Consider the following 22,048-nt stretch of genomic DNA (forward strand, 5'->3'; position numbering starts at 1 on the left):
TAGAACGGGAGATTCTCATGGTGATGTGGTGGAACAGGCGATTCTCATCATGATGAGGTGGAACGGGAGATTCTCGTTGTTATGAGGTGGAACAGGAGATTCTCGTTGTTATGAGGTGGAACGGGAGATTCTCATAGTGATGTGGTGGAACAAGAGATTCTCATCATGATGAGGTGGAACGGGAGATTCTCATGGTGATGTGGTGGAACAGGAGATTCTCATGGTGATGAGGTGGAACGGGAGATTCTCATGGTGATGAGGTGGAACGGGAGATTCTCATGGTGATGAGGTGGAATGGGAGATTCTCATGGTGGTGTGGTGGAATGGGAGATTGTCATGGTGATGTAGTGCAGCGGGAGATTCTCATGGTGATGTGGTAGAACGGGAGATTCTCATGGTGATGTGGTGGAACAGGCGATTCTCATCATGATGAGGTGGAACGGGAGATTCTCGTTGTTATGAGGTGGAACAGGAGATTCTCATTGTGATGAGGTGGAACAGGAGATTCTCATGGTGATGAGGTGGAATGGGAGATTCTCATGGTGGTGTGGTGAAACTTCTGTTTCACATTTTTTAGTACGATTGAAGCAACAGCCCCCCATCTGTGGTCACAAGTAGAATTCACTTTTTTTTTTTTTTTAGAATCAACTCTTAAACTTGACACTTATGCAACATTTTATAAAATATAAAACTAGTTTAAATCCAGAATTAAATAAAACTTGTGTTGCTTTTCACCTGTGAGTTTTTTATTGTGAAACCTTTAATGTTCAGGCCTTACACAACATGCCCTGCATGCAATCACATCCTAATAACAATCTCCTGTTTTTAAAGAAAGCCTCAACAGGAAGAAAAGTACAAAACTAAATATGATAAGTAGCAAAGGAGGAAGATATTTTAAAAACAGAGTTATAAGAAAAGTCTTCTCAGACAAAAATGTAGATGCAATTTTAACCTACAAACGTCACAAAGACAGAAAATCATCACATCCCTCAGATGTTTCTGCAGTCATTGTCCTTTAAATGCTTGAGCAATCTTTGTGTTTGGGAACAAGTGTGTGCAGTGAGCACAAAAAAGAAAGAAAACGCAGTGAAAAGAAGGAGACAAAGGAGAGAGAGGCGAGTTATTCATCTCCAGCTCATTACAAGCTGCACAAAAAAACTGGACTCATTGGCTCAAACTAGGTCAGGAGACACAACGCCAGCATTGCCCCTCCTCAAAATCGTTCCATCCTTCCCTCCCTCCCTCGCTCCTTCTTTTCCACAGAATACACCCCCCCCCCCCCCTTTATCCACCACCATTCTTATTACTGCTTAGCATTTTCCCTAAAGCTCTCCTTTCCCTCCCCTCCCTGCTGAACCAGCAGCATGTGGGTTTGATGGGAACCAGACCTCGACGCGTTCTCTGCAGCCTGCAGGCTTTTCCTTCCACTCAGAATTAGTTTATATTTATTGACGCTTTAAAGTAATAACACGCTAGCTACGTCTCCACAGCATGACGATGCAGATGTTCCTGAAAACAAAAAAACTCATCTGAATTCTTCTCACAAAGAGAAAACTCTTGTATCATCTATCAACATGTCTCCCCGCAGCTGTGGTGGGAGGAGGGGAGCTCATGTGTCTCCGCACACAAACTATGTGCCTTCATAGGAGGTTAATATGTCTGTCCACAGATGTGGACATGTTTGCACAAATGACTACAGACAGGGCTTTTTTTTAGCTCGTGATGCTGGAGCACATGTGAGGGAATGAGAGGGGTGGGGATGAGGGGCTCAGTGGGAGACGGACAGTCACGGGAACGAAGCCGTCCAACATTCCTTTCGCTGAAAAGCTGCTTGGCACACACCACTGCAGAGAAGCAACTGCTAAACAAAGACAACAAAAACTCATTTCAAAGTGCAAATTATCAGTTTTACACAGGAAAACAAAACCAAGAAGCACCTTAGTCAAACAAGTGGCAGGACAGTTCATGTTAAATGAATTTGTTTTAGAAGCTGAAGCTTTGCGTGTCTGTGTGCTTCCAGATCTATGTGCTCTATCGACTTTCTCTGCTACAACAAATCACTCGTATGAGCTCCTCTGGCCAATCAGGACTGATAGAAACGGAGATTTCCAGTGACCCAAAGTGGCTTAAAGATGCGAAAAAGAAAGTTAATCTTTTTTTCAAGCTTGAAGTTTTCTGTGTCAACTCCTCATCTGGTCTCAATAAAACTTTAGATTAACAACAAAACACAAGACGTAACGAACAAAACTCGACAAAACGCAGAAGCTGTGCATGAAACACGAAGTCTGCTGCGTCCACGCAAGAAGCATCTGCTGGTTCCCATCGTTCCGCAGCGAGAAAGCCTCACAGGGGAGGACATCCCAGCCGGCAGGACCAGAGCTCCATCCAGCATGCTGAAGGCTCCGGTTCATGACAAAACAAACAGAAGAAGAAAAGTCTGGCTTGTTACTGAGAACTATCACGATCCCAAGCTGGGAGTCCTGATGAATCAGGCTCCGGTCCTCCAGGGACGCTGTCCTGCAGACGTTTCCTGCTGCAGCTCCTCAGTCGGATTCAGCCAGAACCTGACAACAAGCTGCTGCAGAGGGCAGTTTCACTGGAATCAAGTGTGTTGGATCAGGGAAACATGGAAAGCCTGCAGGACTGTGGCCCTGGAGGGCTGGAGACCCCCGCTGTGGAGGGACCTTCTAGTTTTACAAACATTACAATAGTTTTTGCTAAAAGAATAAAGACGTAGCGAAGTGTTATCCTGCATGTTATCTAGACTTTAAGGTTGTCCTGCAGCATAAATCCTGACAACAAGCTTTCTTTTCTACATGGACAGGTCATTCTTAGGAAACACAGAAACCAGAAAAGGCACAGAGAAAACATTTGGCAAAGCTACAACTCTGCTGCATCCCCCCGGCGCCAGCTGCACCACTTTGCAGAAACTCAAACGAGTAATAAAATTCTTAGAATGACTAGCGGGGTCCGAAGCGTTGAGGTCACTCCTCCTCAGCTTCCTAAAACTTTAGTGTTGTGTAAAAGCTGCGGCGGCCAGGCCAGAAAAATGGTGAATACCCATTCTATGTCTCCTAGCTCTGCGGCTTACACCCAGTCCTGCAGTGAGCGCTTGCAGTGCACCAAGGCCCGCGGCGTCTCCTTGTTCTGCAGAGTCCTGAGGATTGCATAGATTAAAATAAGGATGCAGAGGATGAGCACTAGAGGAACGGTCACCATGACGAGAGTCATGACCTTCGACTCATTGTCGGCCACCGTGACAACCACATTCACATCTTTGTCCTGGACCTCTGTGCTGTCTGGATTCATGCTTTCGTCTTGCTCTGAGTTTGTGTCTCTGTCCGGGTCCCTGTCCGGCTTTTGGTGTTCGTTGTCGGTAGCATCCGAAGGGTCCACCGGTTTGGCGGTGGGGTCCTGCTCAGCGTCGGCGTCTGGCTTCGGGTCGGGGACGCCCACACAGCCCATGAAATCCTTTAGGATGGAGCGAGGGTAGCCTTTCTCTGCTTCTCCTTTCCGGTTGTCAAACCTCCAATAATTGCTCCCCTTGTAGAAATAGGTAAAAGCTGCAGGAAAGAGATTCAATAGCTTTAGCATCACCAACAACTAGCTAGCGTTAGCACAAAGACTGACACCAGCTAGTCCGGCTTTCTCCAAAATTACAGAAATATTCCAAGCAGCAGCCGTCCAGCTAAATATTTCTCCAGATTAATCTGTCGTCTGGGTCTGAAATGTGCCGGCATTATGAATCATATCATGTATCAGTCATCTCACGTAACTCTGCAAACAGCAGACATTAGTGTCTGTCCTGACAGGATACGTTCAGATATTCTCCAAACAGAAACAGACTCAGGAATGTTTCTTCAGGGAACAGTTTCGTTTTCTCCAACATTCCCACGTTTCTACCAACGTTCCTTACAGGCAGCAGGACAGCAGGAAGCTCTAAGATCCGACTTTCCTGCTGGACGTGAGGAAAGCCGGCTGCTTGCAGAGACAACGGGACAGCCTGGGAGGAGACCAGATCTGGCTGAAAGCAGCCGACCCCCCCCCTCCTGCCCTGCTGCTGTTGGATTTCTTATAAACACATCATACCTCCATCCTCGCTGAGGAAGGCTCCCCTGGGGGAGGGAGGGATCTTTCCCCACCTGCTGATGGGTTTGGGGAAGTCTCGGTCTGTAGTCTGAGTCTCCTCATTGTAACGCCAGTACCTGCACACACACACACACTTATCAAGTCCTGTTGGTAGGGAGGGAGAGGAGTATTCCCTGCACGTCTCTGGACGTACCTGTCTCCGGTGAAGAAGTATGTGTACTCGTTGGGCTCCCACCAGATCGCCGTGTCGATCCTGTGTGTAGGAATTCCTCGTCCATACTGGTATAAGGGCTGCGGGTATCCCGGCAGGACGTCGGCCTCCCTGAACACCCAGTATCTGTCGTCTGCAGGGACACAGATCTGACCTAATGAGACTGAAGAGCTTCTAGAGGAGGTCAGAGAGGATAAAGAACACGCGGTGCGGGTTGGAGAGGCACAAAAGGTAAACGACACACATCAGGAAACCTTGGCGGCAGGCGGACATGGACCCCTGTGGAAAAGCTGCACAAGAGGAACAATTCTGAAGCGAGGAAAAGAACCAAAAACTGGGAAGGTCAGGATGTGTGACTTCAAACCGTTGATGCAAAGTTTTATTTAAAGCTTGAAGGTTTCCAAGAAATGCCAAAAACAGAGCAGGAGGTTTGGAAGGATTCTTTCCAGTTGACGTTCATCCCTTCAGACCTGACGCGTCGGCGCTTTGCTCTGAACCTACTAGCTTTAAAGTCTTCGTAGATAAAGGTGCAACCTGCAGTGATGGACTCTTCTAGCAGTTTCAGCTCTATAAAAACTTCTGCTTCTGTCAGAGGAAGAGAAACTTGTCCCTTGCTTCAGTCATTAGGAAGCAGCAGCTAAACATGTGCAGGCTTTTCTAAAGAACTACTTCCTTAACAGAAATCCTGGTTAATGAGAATCACCTGCAGGATGTCTGTGTCTCCCTGCCTCTCCCACGCCGTAACGTCTCCCACGCCGTAACGTCTCCCACGCCGTAACGTCTCCCACGCCGTAACGTCTCCCACGCCGTAACGTCTCCCACCCCGTAACGTCTCCCATGGCGTAACCTTTCCCCCCCCAACGTCTCCCACGCCGTAACGTCTCCCACGCCGTAACGTCTCCCACGCCGTAACGTCTCCCACGCCGTAACGTCTCCCACAACGTAACGTCTCCCACGCCGTAACGTCCTCGTGGGACACGTCTCCCACGCCGTAACGTCCTCGTGGGACACGTCTCCCACGCCGTAACATCCTCGTGGGACACGTCTCCCACGCCGTAACATCCTCGTGGGACACGTCTCCCACGCCGTAACATCCACGTGGGACACGTCTCCCACGCCGTAACATCCTCGTGGGACACGTCTCCCACGCCGTAACATCCACGTGGGACACGTCTCCCACGCCGTAACATCCTCGTGGGACACGTCTCCCACGCCGTAACATCCTCGTGGGACACGTCTCCCACGCCGTAACATCCACGTGGGACACGTCTCCCACGCCGTAACATCCTCGTGGGACACGTCTCCCACGCCGTAACATCCTCGTGGGACACGTCTCCCACGCCGTAACATCCACGTGGGACACGTCTCCCACGCCGTAACGTCCTCGTGGGACACGTCTCCCACGCCGTAACATCCTCGTGGGACACGTCTCCCACGCCGTAACATCCTCGTGGGACACGTCTCCCACGCCGTAACATCCTCGTGGGACACGTCTCCCACGCCGTAACATCCACGTGGTAACGCCTCCCACGCCGTAACATCCACGTGGGACACGCCTCCCACGCCGTAACGTCCTCGTGGGACACGCCTCCCACGCCGTAACGTCCTCGTGGGACACGTCTCCCACGCCGTAACATCCTCGTGGGACACGTCTCCCACGCCGTAACATCCACGTGGTAACGCCTCCCACGCCGTAACGTCCTCGTGGGACACGTCTCCCACGCCGTAACGTCCTCGTGGGACACGTCTCCCACGCCGTAACATCCACGTGGTAACGCCTCCCACGCCGTAACATCCACGTGGTAACGCCTCCCACGCCGTAACGTCCTCGTGGGACACGTCTCCCACGCCGTAACGTCCTCGTGGGACACGTCTCCCACGCCGTAACATCCACGTGGTAACGCCTCCCACGCCGTAACGTCCTCGTGGGACACGTCTCCCACGCCGTAACGTCCTCGTGGGACACGTCTCCCACGCCGTAACGTAAGGAGAGACTGCTGTACCGTCCTCATGAGGCCGACAGCGGCTGCTTCGCTGCACAGCTCAGGAGACGAACGTCCAGACAGAAACAGCAGGTTGGTCTGCAGTCGGGATGTTTCAGCGACTCGTTCAGCTGAGAAGTTCCTCAGAAATCCGGCTGCTGATGGGAAAGCTGTCCCGTTCCAGGTAGAGCAGCTCCAACCGAAGCGTTTCTAGTCGCTCTGCGGTTGTAGGTCACGCTTTCAAAACGCTTCACACCACTTCCAGCAGGAGGAAACATCCAGGCGTCGTCTCCGGGGCCTCAGCAGGTAAAGAGGTCCAGGTCCACGACGGTTCTCCTGCGTTCTGCTCGGCGTGAAGCTGGTAGGAAACACAACGTACCTTTAAAGAAGACGAATTTTCCATCGTGGCGTTCGTAAGCTGCGTTGATGTCACTGGGGAGGCCGATCCAGAACACTGATATGGGCATGGGGTAGTTATCCAGGACCCGGTTCCTGCGCACCCGCCAGAACCAGCGACCCTGCAGAACCAGGAAGTTTATGTTGGGTGAGAATCATCATCTGCTCCTTTCCATCTTCATCAGGTCTTCCTCACCTTGAACACAAACATCTCCCCCCTCAGCATGGTCACCGTGTCAAAGCCCCCCTCACAGATGTCGGGGGTCTGGTTGTCCGGCTGCCTGGGGGGCCTGGAGGGGGATGGGACAGGCGGGGTGGCGGGGGCCGGCTCGGTGGGCTGGGCTGGAGGCAAGGGGGGCTCCGGGTCAGCTGGGGGGTCCAGGCTGCTTTCAGTTGGGTCTGGCGAGTCGGTGGGGGGCACAGCACTGGGCTCGTCCTCCGGGAGAGAGGAGGAAGCAGAGGAGTCATCGTCGGGGAGGGAAGGAGAAGTGGGCGGAGCTTCAGTGATGAGAGGAGAACCTGAAAAAGATGGAGGAACATTCAGACAGAAAGATGAAGGAATCCCTGCAGGCAGGGTCTGGAACTCCACACATTAATCATCTCCTTAATGTTCTGGTCCTCTATCAGAGCCTGCTTCCAGTGTCGACTTTCCTGATTGGCTGCGCAGGTTGCTACGAGAGGAAAACACACACAGCCGGTTACGCAACATGAGCGGACAGCTGAGGAGCTTCAAGACAGATTGTGTTTCTCCAAAACACAGCCAGGAGGACATGAAGGTCAAAGCTGGAGCTGGACCGTCACACTCTGCAGCTTTTCAGCATTTATTCACAACAAGAGAGTTTTTCTCTCCAAGATTCCTCCTCCTGCAGCGTTTCCGGGGTCTGAACGACGGGTAAAAGGCTCGTTATGTAAAACAGGTCAAATTCCTTTTCAGATTCTACAAAACATCCATATTTTACTGAACAGAAACGGATTCTTGTGGTCTAAAAGGTTCCAGATGGAAGAAAGGAAGAGACGTCCAGGCAGTGTCAGGAGGACGTCACAATTCCAGTTATTCCTTTCTGCAAAAGGAACGCTGCGTATAAACGCCACGGAAAATGTTTAGAAGATTTTAGCAAAACTAAAAAAAATCATCAACCTTCATCAAATTAGAAAGTTTCACCGATTCCAGGATCTTTCTCTGAACGTCAGCAGGTTTACGTCCATCCAGTCTCCCGTCCAACATCTGGTTTCCATGATGGAAGTCCAACCGCTGCTCGAAGCCTCTCCAGACCGTCCCACAGACCCTCCATGTGGTCCAGGTCTAGAGAATCTCCAGACCGTCCCAAAGACCCTCCATGTGGTCCAGGTCTAGAGAATCTCCAGACCGTCCCAAAGACCCTCCATGTGGTCCAGGTCTAGAGAATCTCCAGACCGTCCCAAAGACCCTCCATGTGGTCCAGGTCTAGAGAATCTCCAGACCGTCCCAAAGACCCTCCATGTGGTCCAGGTCTAGAGAATCTCCAGACCGTCCCAAAGACCCTCCATGTGGTCCAGGTTCTGGACTGTGGTGTGAAACTGACGTCTCCTGTTCCCTGAACCGCTCTTTAACAATCTGAGCCCCATCAGCCCTGCAGGAAGATGGAATAAGATGCTGATTCAGGATATTCAGGTATGGCTGACCCTGAACCAAGACCTGAACCTAGACCTGATCAGCTGCAGGAACCCCAAATCATAGACTTCCCCCACTGCCTTGAACAGACATGATGTCTGCACCTCTTCATCTGCCTCTCTTCTCACACTGATGCTCCATCACCCTGGAAACTGACCCATCTGGACCCATCAGACCTTCTTCCGGCTCCAGAGTCCGGTCTTTCTGCTGGTCTTCTTCCGGCTCCAGAGTCCGGTCTTTCTGCTGGTCTTCTTCCGGCTCCAGAGTCCGGTCTTTCTGCTGGTCTTCTTCCGGCTCCAGAGTCCGGTCTTTCTGCTGGTCTTCTTCCGGCTCCAGAGTCCGGTCTTTCTGCTGGTCTTCTTCCGGCTCCAGAGTCCGGTCTTTCTGCTGGTCTTCTTCCGGCTCCAGAGTCCGGTCTTTCTGCTGGTCTTCTTCCGGCTCCAGAGTCCGGTCTTTCTGCTGGTCTTCTTCCGGCTCCAGAGTCCGGTCTTTCTGCTGGTCTTCTTCCGGCTCCAGAGTCCGGTCTTTCTGCTGGTCTTCTTCCGGCTCCAGAGTCCGGTCTTTCTGCTGGTCGTCTTCCGGCTCCAGAGTCCGGTCTTTCTGCTGGTCTTCTTCCGGCTCCAGAGTCCGGTCTTTCTGCTGGTCTTCTTCCGGCTCCAGAGTCCGGTCTTTCTGCTGGTCTTCTTCCGGCTCCAGAGTCCGGTCTTTCTGCTGGTCTTCTTCCGGCTCCAGAGTCCGGTCTTTCTGCTGGTCTTCTTCCGGCTCCAGAGTCCGGTCTTTCTGCTGGTCTTCTTCCGGCTCCAGAGTCCGGTCTTTCTGCTGGTCTTCTTCCGGCTCCAGAGTCCGGTCTTTCTGCTGGTCTTCTTCCGGCTCCAGAGTCCGGTCTTTCTGCTGGTCTTCTTCCGGCTCCAGAGTCCGGTCTTTCTGCTGGTCTTCTTCCGGCTCCAGAGTCCGGTCTTTCTGCTGGTCTTCTTCCGGCTCCAGAGTCCGGTCTTTCTGCTGGTCTTCTTCCGGCTCCAGAGTCCGGTCTTTCTGCTGGTCTTCTTCCGGCTCCAGAGTCCGGTCTTTCTGCTGGTCTTCTTCCGGCTCCAGAGTCCGGTCTTTCTGCTGGTCTTCTTCCGGCTCCAGAGTCCGGTCTTTCTGCTGGTCTTCTTCCGGCTCCAGAGTCCGGTCTTTCTGCTGGTCTTCTTCCGGCTCCACAGCTGTTCAGTCTCATGGTTCATGTGGAAATGTTCTTACAGTCACTATGAAACCTGCTCCTGAGTTCTACTGCTGGTTCTGGTTCTGGTTCCTCCAGACGTTCCAGTGATCACCATCAGCTTCATTCAGGATGTTTTTCCACCACGTTTCTTCCTGGAAGTCGATGCTTCTCCACCATCCTTCCAGTTTTAATGCTGCTGGACGGTTCTGAAGCCAGTTTCAGTCGTTCCTGCGTCTCCTCACATCTTTTCTCTGCTGGATGACGACGATCGGACCCTTCTGGAACAGACTGACATCTTTCTGTTCTTCCACATGCTGGTGGAAGAAACCAGAAGCTGCTTGTTGCATCAGTCGGACTGAGATGACTTGTTGCAGCTGCATGCAGGAATTTTCCATCAGGCGGCTCCGACCCGCTAGCTGAGATAAATCCAGACGGACACTTTTGACTCCTGCTTATTATTTTTGTCCCTTCAGCTGCTACATGCTACTTAGCAGCTACTCTATCTGCCTAAAGTTTGGAGGTGAAACTAGAAGCAGCAGAATCTTTGTTCTGGTGTAAAAGTTTAGTATAAATTCCTTCTTCTAACGAAGCAAGATGTTTGTGTCTACCATCTGTCTGTCATCAGATCCTCTGGCTCTCCACGCCACGGATTCCCTCCCCACAGCGCGCTGATCTGTTTAATAAAAAGGAAACGACTGTCTAATGTCAGGGAAATGTTTACCCCCTTGTCTTTACATCAGGAGCTTTTCACACTCAAAGCTCCGGTTTATTCTGGTGCAGCTTGTGAGCGTGGAACTAGGAACGAGCCAGGACTGTGTGGGTGTGGAAAGATCTGGGATTTCCTCACATAAACTAAAACCAAGACAACATTCCCAAACCGAACCCCATTTTTTATGTGATATGCAACACTGGAGCGAATTAAGCTGTATAAAATAAAAATATTCAGCTACAAGCAAAATAAAATCTGAAACATGAGACACGATACGCTTCTCCCTCCACCAATCAGATGCTTCGTGTGTCAGCTGACAAAGCCAGCTTTCCCTCAGAAACATGCATGATAAGAGTCTGCATGGCCTGCCGCACTGAGCGAGCTGCTCACACTTCTCTTCAAACCGTCTTCCAGATGTGAGACGAGCGAGACTTATCGGCAGCTTACAGCTGACATTTTGACCTCTGACCTCGCTGTGCTTGTAGAGCCAAAGCTGCTGGATGAAAAAAACAAAGTAAAAACAAAGTGTGGTGTTTGCTTTTGTTGTTTGTACGTCTGTGTCCTGCAAACCCCCCACTGGATGAGGCTTAGAACAGCTGCAGGATGGTTAAAATCCCCAGGAGAGGGGGGTTTTCTCTGGTTCTGGACGTTTCTGTGGGGGTTAAATGTTAAACATAAGGCTAAGAGAGATTATATCATCACCAACAGAAGTAAATATTAAGAGAAATATAATAACAAGCCTCCCTCAAGCTCAGTGGAACAGATGTCCTCTTCCACACGGACAAGTCATCCTTTTATTGTAAATGTGGACAAAAGAGTGTTGACATGTTCAGTTGGGATTCATGTCGCGTTTCACGTCGAACCTTTGCTTATTACAGGCAGTTGTCAGGTTACGCGGTCCTAGCGTCTTTTCGACTTTACAACATTAAATGTAAGTAAAAATAAAAAATAGAGCAAGTTTTGAAGTTACGATGTTCCGTTCGCTTACGACGGGTACTAGTTGGTGACGCGGAGGCTGAGACGACGCCTCAGTGCGTAGGAATACAGGTTACACGATCATCTGCGGTGTCCTCATCCTGACTCGAGTGTTTGTGTATTAGGACCCTAAAAAGGAAAGCAGGATCTTCTGAAGATGCCGGTTCATTCAAGAGAAAAGCCGTTACGATGGAAACCAGGCTGGACATCATCAAAAGGTCGGAGAAAGGCGAGACGAACATCGTCAACTGTTGGACATCGGTCAACCGTGGCGACCATCATCAAGGACAAGGACCGCATCTTAGACCACGTGAAGGTTTGGCCCCTCTGAAGGTTGTATTGATCACCAAACAGTGTTCTTCCATCCTAATCTAGATGGAGAAACTGCCTGTGATTTGGATCAAGGATCAGAATCAGTGTAGGCTTTCCATTAGCCTACTCTCCATTCAGGAAAAGGCACGGCGTATTTCTCAGGCGCTGGAAGACCAGAAAGGCCGGGATGCAGAGAAGGAGGAATTTACCGCCAGCAAGGGTGGCTTCATGCGTTTTAAGACCCGGCTGACATCCAATATCTCAAGGTCCGAGTAAAGTTGCATCTGCGATCAAAACAGCGGCGAACACTTTTCTGGTGATCAAGCCAAGATCCTCCAGGAGGGCAGCTGTTTACTGGAACAAGTCTTCATCATAGATGAAACCGAACTATTCTGGAGTCGGATGCCAAATCAGACCTACATCTCCAAGGAGGAGAGCCTGGGCCATAAGGTGGGGAAGGACAGGCTGACTTTGCTGCTCGGAGGTAACGCTGCTGCGGACTTCAAGCTTAAACCTTTGCTCGTGTTTCTTGCCAAAAACCCAGAGGCTTTACACCTGGTAGGAGTCTATTTGGAAGAGTATCCTGCCAGTTATGGAAGTCCAAAAGGAAGGTTTCGATGACGCCTGCCATTTTCAAAGATTAGTTCACAAACCAATTTGTCCCTGAAGTGGCGCTGTACTGTGCAGTCAAAGGCATTCCCTTTAAGATTCTGCTCCTGTTGGACAATGCACCATCCTTCTACTCTGAGTGACTTCCACCTAACATTAAGGTGGTTTTCCTTCCACCCAATGCGACATCCCTGCTACAGCCCATGGATGAAGGCGTCATCGCATCCTTCAAGGCTTACTACCTTCGAAGGACTATGGCTCAGGGGTTGGACCATAGACTGTATACAAAGAGATGGGCGGAGCCTCTGTGACATCACCCGTAGGTTTCTGGGCGGTTCCTACCGTCGCCATTTTGGCAGCTTCATGCGCGTCGTCTCGCCCGGAAAATACAAATATGGGCAAAGAGGTGGAGCTGAGAGGGGGGCTGTGAGCGTCATGGTGGATGATTGACATCAAGCGAACTCTGAGCTTTCTGTAGCTAAGAGCTAACCGAGCTAACCCGGAGATAACAGGAGCTAACCAGCTAACGGAGGTAAGTGGGCTAAAGCTAAGTCACGTTGTTAACCGGCTAAAAACCGCGGTTGTTCTATGTTCTTCTGACTTGAAGCGGGAGATCAGGTACCTGTCAATCAAAAGGACACGCCCCTAAATATACCGAACTTCCAGATTAAATTACTTCTAAACGGGCGAGTTAGAAAAAAATTCACTCCCCCCACAGTTGTCATGAAGGTAAACCTGACCTATTAAACCTAAAAATGGGTTTTTCTACCAGGCTGTAAAAAACATGTTTATTTCTGCTGTAAACATGTTTATTTCTGCTGTAAACATGTTTATTTCTGCTGTAAATGTGTTTATTCCTGCTGTAAACATGTTTATTCCTGCTGTGAAGTTGGTCTTTTTAACATGGGAGTCTACGGAGATTTGCTCTATTTTGCAGCCCCTAGTGGATGAAGGGGGAACTGCAGTTTTATCTACTTCCACACTGGCTTCACTTTTAACTGTCAGAGGTTGCACATTGGGTTGGACAGGACGGAGACTCAAGTAAACTTTCTCCGAAAGGACTTTTGGAGGGGGTGATGCCATCAAGAGCATCGCCAATGCGTGGATCGAGATGAAGCAGACAAACATGAATGGCGTGTGAAGAAGTTGTGCCCCTAGTTTGTCAACAACCTACAGTTTTGAGGAGACCTGTGAGTCCATGATAGATTGAGTGGTTGAAATCAGACGTCTGTTGGATCTGGACGACATCACCAAACGGTTGGATTCACACAGAGAAGAACTAACACCCGAGGACGTGATTGAGCGTGGGGTGAGTTTGCTGTTCAGGAGTTTTAGATCCTAGTGTTCAGAATCTTGTAAAACTGGAAGCTGCAGGATGGTGGCGATGCGTGAGAAGCTCAGAGCAAGAAGGTGGACGCTCACATCAGTTCTGCAGAGCGCATCAGTCCTAAAGGTGAATTAAGCTCTTCATCATATTGTAGAAGCCTTTCTTGCTCGGTGTGTCTGATGTTTAGCTACTCCTCCGCCTCCTTTAGTGATAACGGTAGGTGTATTAAGTGTAGCAGCTTGGCAGCCTTGGAGGCGAGGCTCTGTGAGTTAGAAGCCCAGCTCCGCACTCAGTTAGGGAAGCAGTTAGTCAGCAAGCCCCCATTAGCCAGTGCGGCGCTACCAGCCAGGGCAGCTAGCCCACCTAGCCGTCCCTCAGCAGTTCCCGCGCAGCCGGGAGCTGAGGCGGGCTGGACGACGGTCAGGCGGAAGCGTAGCCCCAAACCAAAACCCACTGGCCACCACCGACCTGTTCACGTTTCTAACAGATTTTCCCCGCTCGGCGACACACCCGCTGAGGCAGAAACCCTGATTATAGGTAGTTCCATAGTCAGAAACGTGGCTCTAGAGACACCGGGGACCATAGTCAAATGCATTCCTGGGGCCAGAGCGGGCCACGTCGAATCGTATTTGAAACTGCTGGCTAAGGCTAAACGTAAATACCTTAAGATTGTAATTCACGTCGGCGGTAACGACACCCGGTTACGCCAATCGGAGGTCACTAAAATTAATGTTGCTTCGGTGTGTAACTTTGCCAAGAGCATGTCGGACTCCGTAGTTTTCTCTGGTCCCTTGCCAAATTTAATCAGCGATGACATGTTTAGCCGCATGTCATCCTTCAACCGCTGGTTGTCTAGGTGGTGTCCCGATAACAACGTGGGTTTTATAGATAATTGGAGCGTTTTTTGGGGAAAGCCTGGTCTTATTAGGAGAGATGGCATCCATCCCACGTTGGATGGAGCCGCTCTCTTATCTAGCAATATGGACTCTTTTATTAGTCAGCTAAATTGACAACTCAGGGTTGGGACCAGGAGGCAGAATTGTAGTCCTACACACTTTTCTGCAGCTTCCCACCTGCCGCCGCCCACCCAAAACCCCATTCCGACCTTATACAGCTTCCCAGCAGTAAGAATTAAACAACACAAAAACACTTCTGGGGTTAATCGTGAAAACCTCATAAAAATAAAAACAATGGATCTAATAAAATCTGAAAATAAGACAATAAAGTGTGACCTACTGAATATTAGATCCCTCCCAAATAAGTCTTTATTAGTCAATGACTTGATAGGTGATCACCACATTGATGTATTCTGTCTTACGGAAACCTGGTTACAGCAAGAGGATTATGTTAGTATTAATGAAGCTACGCCAGCTAACTATTTAAACTTTCACATTCCTAGAACTACAGGCAGAGGAGGAGGTGTTGCAGCTATTTTTCAGTCAGAATTATTAATTAATCCTAAGCACAAAACTAACTATAAATCCTTTGAATTCCTGACATTAAATTTATCTCATCCAAAATGGAATTGAGAGAAACCGCTCCTTTTAGCATTAGTGTATCGCCCACCTGGACCTTACTCCGAGTTTCTGACCGAATTCTCTGATCTCTTGTCTGAGTTAGTGCTGACTACTGATAAGGTCATTGTACTAGGTGATTTTAATATTCATGTTGACGTTGAAAATGATAGTTTAAACATTTCCTTTAGCTCTATTCTAAACTCAATTGGGTTTTCACAAAATGTCAATGGAGCCACTCACTCTCATGGTCACACTCTTGATCTTGTTCTAACATATGGTATTGAGACTGATAAGCTCAAAGTATTTCCTCAAAACCCTGTCTTGTCCGATCACTTCTTATTAACCTTTGAATTCACTTTATTTGATTACTCACTGACCAAAAATAAATTCTACTATAGTAGATGTTTATCAGACAATATTACAAAATTTAAACAATCAATTGAATCCATTTTTTCACATCTACCATGTGTTAGCATGACTGAGAGTCCCCCTTTAAGCCTTACTCCTGCTCAGATTGATCAACATGCTGATACAATAGCAGCTTCAATGCGTACAACCTTGGATAATGTTGCTCCCCTAAAGAAGAAGAAATTAGGTAAGATTATGAAGGCTCCCTGGTTTAATTCCCAGCTTCGAGCTCTAAAACAGGCATCAAGGCGTTTGGAAAACAGATGGCGTTCATCAGGACTAGAGGAGTCTCACTTAACCTGGAAAGAAAGTTTAAGCGTATACAAAAAAGCCTTACGTACGGCAAGAACAGCTTATTATTCATCATTGATAGAGGAAAACAAAAACAACCCTCGGTTTCTTTTCAGCACTGTAGCTAGGCTTACTAGGAGCCGGAGCGCTGTGGAGCCATGTATTCCTTTCTCACTTAGCTGTGATGATTTCATGTATTTTTTCAGGAATAAAATTGATACTATTAGAGATCAAATCCACAATACTCTTCCTTCTACCTATAATGTTGAGCCTGTTGTGGTCTCTGAAGCATCCTTAAAACCAGGATCTGACTTGTGTCTAAATAGTTTCTGTCCTGTCCAACCCTCTGAATTAACTAAAATAATAGCTTCATCTAAACCATCCACCTGTATCTTAGACCCTCTCCTAACAAGCCTCTTTAAGGACATTTTCCCTTTAATTAATACATCACTACTAAATCTTATCAATATGTCTTTAGTGACAGGATATGTACCACAATCATTTAAAACTGCTGTAATCAAGCCTTTACTTAAAAAGCAATCTCTGGATCCAGAGGTGATAGCAAATTATAGACCTATATCTAACCTCCCGTTTATGTCCAAAATTCTGGAGAAAATAGTTTCAGCTCAGCTACATGCCCACCTGAGCAGAAATAATTTATGCGAGGAGTTTCAATCAGGATTTAGAGCTCATCATAGTACTGAGACAGCATTGGTGAAAGTTACTAATGACCTTCTTATGGCCTCAGACAAAGGACTTGTGTCCGTACTTATCTTGCTTGATCTTAGTGCTGCATTTGATACAGTCGATCATAACATTCTGTTACAGAGACTAGAACAGGTGATAGGAATTACAGGTACAGCGTTAAGCTGGTTTAAATCATATTTATCTGATAGACTTCAGTTTGTTCATGTAAATGACAAGTCCTCCTCCCAAACTACAGTAAGTCATGGAGTTCCTCAAGGTTCTGTACTTGGACCAATACTCTTCACGCTATATAAGCTCCCTTTAGGCAAAATTATTAGACAGCATGGAATAAACTTTCATTGTTATGCAGATGATACTCAGATATCCTTATGCTTTAAACCAGATGAAACAAATCAGCCCGATAGGCTACAAAATTGTCTCATAGACATAAAGACTTGGATGTCTAGAAATTTTCTCCTCTTAAACTCAGATAAGACTGAAGTAATTCTCGTTGGATCTGAAAAACTCAGAGCTAAATTTTCCGGTTTTGTAATGAACCTGGATGGCATTACTTTAGCTTCCAGTGCTACAGTGAGAAACCTTGGAGTAATATTTGACCCTGACCTGTCCTTTGGTCCACATATTAAGCAGGTTACTAAAACAGCCTTCTTTCATTTACGTAATATAGCCAAAATTAGGGACATTCTGTCTCAGAGTGATGCAGAAAAACTGGTTCACGCTTTTGTTACTTCGAGACTAGATTACTGTAACTCTCTATTACTGGGCTGTCCTAAATATGCCCTGAAAAGCCTTCAGCTGATCCAGAATTCTGCAGCCAGAGTCCTGACCAGAACCAGCAGGAGAGATCATATTTCTCCAGTTTTAGCCTCTCTTCATTGGCTGCCTGTTGACTCTAGAATAGAATTTAAAATCCTTCTCCTTACATATAAAGCCCTCCACAGCCAGGCACCACTATATATCAAAGACCTCATTGTTCCTTATATACCAAGCAGAGTACTTCGTTCGCAGACTGCAGGCTTACTTGTGGTTCCTAGAGTCTCAAAGAGCCGAGCAGGAGGCAGAGCCTTTGGTTATCAGGCCCCTCTCTTATGGAATAAGCTCCCAGTTAGTGTTAGGGAAGCAGACACCCTCCCCACCTTTAAGACTAGGCTGAAGACTTATCTTTTTGATAAGTCCTATAGCTAGGGATGGTTAGCATCCCTTAGTTATGCTGCTATAGGTTTAGACTGCTGAGGGACATTTCCTGATACACTGAGCTTCTTTCTTTTTCTCTTTATCTCTTTCTTTTACCCCCCCCCCCCCCCCCCCCCCCCCCCCCCCCCATAACAGTGTTGCATCATTAACATGTATGTCTCCTGTCTCAGCAGGTCTCCCTGGCCGGGAGTAGCAGTTCCTGTTGTCTGTTGTCTTTCTGTCCTCTTCCCCCCACACAGCAGAGGCAGATGGCTGCCTGTCCTGAGCCGGGTTCTGCCGGAGGTTTCCTTCCTGTTAAAAGGGAGTTTTTTCCTTCCCACTGTTGCCAGTGTGCTTGCTCAGGATGGGAGATTGAGTTGGACTCAACTCAATCTGTTGGTTTCCTTATATAGGCTGTTATGAATTGGCCTTGTTTTCCCCTCTGTCTGTAAAGCGTCTTGAGATGGCATTGCCGTGATTTGACGCTATATAAATAAAGTTGAATTGAATTGACATGTATGTATGTATATATCCACACAGTCATGATGCTACATGATATGCTACACCCAAAAAAATCCCTCCCCCACCTGCCCGCTAATAAAATGTCTTTTTCACCAACTCAAACCTGGGTTTTGGGTGTCTTTTGAATCATTTTTAATCTTTGGAGCCAAAACGTTGCACTGGTGTAAACAGATTTCCTTCCATCAACGTTGAGCCAGATGTTTATTTCCATAACAACATTCATCTGGAAAGACTGCGCCCTGCGATGGACTGGCGAGCTGTCCAGGGTGTACCCTGCCTTTCCCAAAGACTGCTGGGATAGGCTCCAGCTTCCCCACCACCCTTCATCGGACTAAGCAGTTAGGGGATGGATGGATGGATGGATGGATGGATGGATGAAAAGACTTTGCGCTAATTTTAGTGTGAAAAACGTTTCATAAATGTAACTCAAAACACTTTAACATGTGGAGAAGAAACCAAGAATCCAACCACAGACTCCAGATTAAAGAGCCGTCTCATGAGCATTTGGGACTTTGTAGCTGAAGACTTCTCACCGTACATGTGCTGTATTCCTCTGACGTCGTCCTCGTGCAGGGTGAAGTTCTCTATGTGCATGTGCTTGTAGACAGGAGCCATCACAGCGCTGGGATTATCTGAATGCTCCAGGCCCAGAGCGTGACCCAGCTCATGGACCGCCACCAGGAACAAGTCTATACCTGCCAGACGAATAGACCCGTAACATGAGCCAACAGATGTCAGAACATCTGACAGGAAAACATCCAACCACTGACCGTCTGGGTTCTCGTTGTTCAGAGTCCACGGCTCGTCGGCATCAAAGTGCGTATCCCCGCCTAATCCCGGTCCTGGGTAGTAAGCATGGGCAAGCAGGCCACCCTCGCCATCGAACAATGACATATCCCCATGGAAACCAGAGGCAAACAACATCAAGATGTCGCCGAGCGCTGCCTGGCTGCCATTGATGTTTTCCACGGGAAGCTCCTGGAAGGTGAGCGGCGTGACCTGCTTCCACACGTCGAAGGCCCTGCGGATCGCCTGGAAGGTCCGCTCCTCGCCCAGTGAGGACGGGATGCGTTGGGTCATCATACTGGAACCAGAACGGAGCAGGAGCATGAAACACTCTGCGGATCTGCTGTGTGTCAGTGTGTCAGCGGTGGAAACCTGTAAGTGATGTGGTCTTTGTGCCACGGCTGCCTGGCGAGGGCGTAACGCTTCTTCCTCGCACTGTCATCAAGCTGGTCTGGCAGCCGGTCGAGGACGCCACAGCGAGGACGACGCATTGCCCTGCAAGGCGAGGACAAGCACACCGAGGCGCCTTTAAACGCATCACAGCAACACATTTCTGAACAATACGAGTTTCTGCTGCAAATAACCCCAAAAGTCATGAAAGGAGCCAGAAGAAGTTCAGCAAGATAACAGCAAACCTGAACTTTAACCAGCATAAAACATGACCTGGCTGCAACCAAAACAGGATCCTCTAGGTCAGAGGTGTGCGAGTCCAGACCTGGAGATCTCCCATCCTGCAGGTTTTAGATGCATCTGTTCTCCAACACTCCTGAATGAGATGAACATCTGGCTTCGCTGCATCACATGCAGATGACGGAAGCCAGCCGATCGGTTCAGGCGCTGGAGAACAGATGCATCTGAAACATGCAGGACCTGCAGGACCGGACTCAGGCACCTGCACCCTCTCTGCTCACACATCTGGGTAGAGATCTCCAGCTGTGGTCCTGCAGGGGTCAGGGGTTACTGAGCATGTTCTCATCACAACTTGGATGTTGGTGGAGGAGGTGCAGGAACCCTGGGTTTGCTCTGTGATGCCTGAAAACAAACGCTTACTCGATGGTGGGGGGGTCCAGCTCTCCCGTCACCTCCAGCCCATAGAAGCTCTGCATGTCACTGATGGCTTTGGACAGGATCTGGGACGACAGCTTGGTGGACATGTATCTGCTGGACTGAGACAGGTAGCCAAACTGCCGAAGCCATGCCTGCATGAAGACAGCACGGAGTCAGACCGAGCAGAAGGTTGCAGACGTTTAGCTTGTCTGGAAACGACGACGAGAGAGCTGCAGGGTTAGAAGAAGCGAGATGAAGCAGCTGGCTTGTGTCAACATCAGTACATTCCTGCTCCGACAGAATGCCGAGGACGGAAGCAGAAAACCTGAAAGTTCTCTAGAAACACTCTGCAGCGGTTTCACCATGAGACGCGGTGAAACGTCCCTCTCGGTGGGAATCTGAGGATGCTGAGCGTGTCGGCATGCAGCTGAGCGGACAGGACGAAGAATCTTCAACATCTGGCTGAAAACAACACACACAGCTGGAACAGCCTGATGGGAAGCTTCTCCACATGTAACACGGGTCAGAACACACACCTGTGTGTGTGCACATGCCAAGAAACTTCATCACCAGGAGCTTCTTTCAGGTGGAACCGTCCAACATCAGGTGGGTCCTGAAGGTCTGGAAGGTCCAGAGTTCATCTAAAGCCCCAAATCCTTCCTCATGACTGAAACTGTTTAAAGCTTTTGATCTGATTTTCCTGTTTGCATCAGTGTGTCTGATCCAGGTGAAGCTCCTGCAGGACGGACCTACTTCCACCTGCAGCTCCTACAGCAAGCTGCTCAGCATGAACCGGATCCAGAGCCCAGATCCCGTCCAGAACATCAAACTTCAACTCTGACATGAGCTCCACCTTTTATTCATGAAACAAGAAGTTTGTGGAAACATGAAAAGCCTGCAGGTTCATCACGTGCACGTTTTACCTCCGCGTTGACGTCATGTCCACGTACGCTTCCTGTCTGGATGCAGAACATCAGAGAGAACAGGTACGCAGACGTGATGACGTCCCGAGTCCAGAGCTGCTGAGATGCCATCTTCCCCTGGAGATCCGGATGGGTTCTGGGGGGTTCTGGAGGGTTCTGGAGATCCGGATGGGTTCTGGAGATCCGGAGGGGTGCTGGAGGGTTCTGGAGATCCGGAGGGGTGCTGGAGGGTTCCAGGCGTGATGAGAGAAGGGAAACAACTCTGACAACGTTTGGAGCTCCTCTCCTTACAGGTCAACCATCCTCCCTGCAGCTGGAGAGGATTTCTGCGCGCGACCTGGATCCAGTTCTGCGCGCAGGACTCCAGTCTCGCGGCTCATCCGGTTTTCCTGCGCGCAGTCCTCGCGCCCCCGATCCCCTTTCCTCTTCACACAAAGGCTGACCTGCAAAGTTCCACGAAGATCCGAGTTCAGGTTTAATCCGTGAAAAGTGAAGCAGTTACACGCGTGTGTGCGTACAGGCGCGCGCACGACGGAGTCTGGAAAATAAATGTTAGATTTTCTTCAGACTCCAGAGGTCTGAACTCTGCTTTCTCTCTGGGTTCCTGAAGACCTCCCTCCAATAAACCCGCCCCCCAGGAGACAGGAGGAGGTGGCGCCATCTGCTGGCTGTGAAGAAGAAACGCACCTGCTGAAGCAGCGCGTGCACGTAAATCCTAGGTGCGCCTCTACTGCATGTAAACAGACTGGAAGCTGCAGTCTGATGTGTCAGGCGTGTTGCAGCAGGGAAACTGCTAACACTGAATCCAACGTCGTCTCTGCTCCAACACGCCTGAATCCAAGGTCGTCTCTGCGCCAACACGCCTGAATCCAAGGTCGTCTCTGCGCCAACACGCCTGAATCCAACGTCGTCTCTGCGCCAACACGCCTGAATCCAACGTTGTCTCTGCGCCAACACGCCTGAATCCAACGTCGTCTCTGCTCCAACACGCCTGAATCCAACATCGTATCTGCTCCAACACGCCTGAATCCGTCGTCTCTGCGCCAACACGCCTGAATCCAACGTCGTCTCTGCTCCAACACGCCTGAATCCAACGTCTCTGCTCCAACACGCCTGAATCCAACGTCTCTGCTCCAACACGCCTGAATCCATTTGTCTCTGCTCCAACACGCCTAAATCCATTTGTCTCTGCTCCAACACACCTGAATCCA

General features: G+C 49.2%; 1 protein-coding gene across 2 annotated transcripts; it reads right to left on the reverse strand.

Annotated features, from left to right (window-relative positions):
* Positions 1-1,295: 1,295 nt before the first annotated feature.
* mmp15a (matrix metallopeptidase 15a) lies at positions 1,296-21,420 on the reverse strand. Of its 2 annotated transcripts, XM_079259117.1 has the most exons (10): positions 20,838-21,420; positions 19,918-20,066; positions 19,240-19,362; positions 18,852-19,165; positions 18,615-18,776; positions 6,875-7,197; positions 6,662-6,800; positions 4,283-4,433; positions 4,090-4,205; positions 1,296-3,563 (listed from the first exon to the last, which is right to left on the reverse strand). In XM_079259117.1, the coding sequence occupies exons 1-10, from the start codon at positions 20,946-20,948 to the stop codon at positions 3,088-3,090; spliced, it is 2,064 nt and encodes a 687-aa protein (XP_079115243.1). In that variant the 5' UTR covers positions 20,949-21,420; the 3' UTR covers positions 1,296-3,087. The 2 variants fall into 2 exon arrangements, with proteins under 2 accessions (XP_079115243.1, XP_079115244.1); XM_079259118.1 differs by lacking the exons at positions 19,918-20,066; positions 20,838-21,420 and adding an exon at positions 20,451-20,775.
* Between the last annotated feature and the right edge of the window lie 628 nt (positions 21,421-22,048).

The sequence above is a fragment of the Telmatherina bonti genome, assembly GCF_933228915.1.
Source record: "Telmatherina bonti genome assembly, chromosome: 2".
In the NCBI taxonomy this organism is placed as follows: Eukaryota; Metazoa; Chordata; class Actinopteri; order Atheriniformes; family Telmatherinidae; genus Telmatherina; species Telmatherina bonti.

Excerpts from the sequence above, each read along its gene's own strand:
- mmp15a (XM_079259117.1), bottom strand. The coding sequence starts at position 20,948 with ATGGCATCTCAGCAGCTCTGGACTCGGGACGTCATCACGTCTGCGTAC. Across the intron at positions 20,067-20,837 it reads GACATGACGTCAACGCGGAG|GCATGGCTTCGGCAGTTTGG; the intron begins GTAAAACGTGCA and ends GTCTTCATGCAG. Across the intron at positions 19,166-19,239 it reads AAAGACCACATCACTTACAG|TATGATGACCCAACGCATCC; the intron begins GTTTCCACCGCT and ends TTCTGGTTCCAG.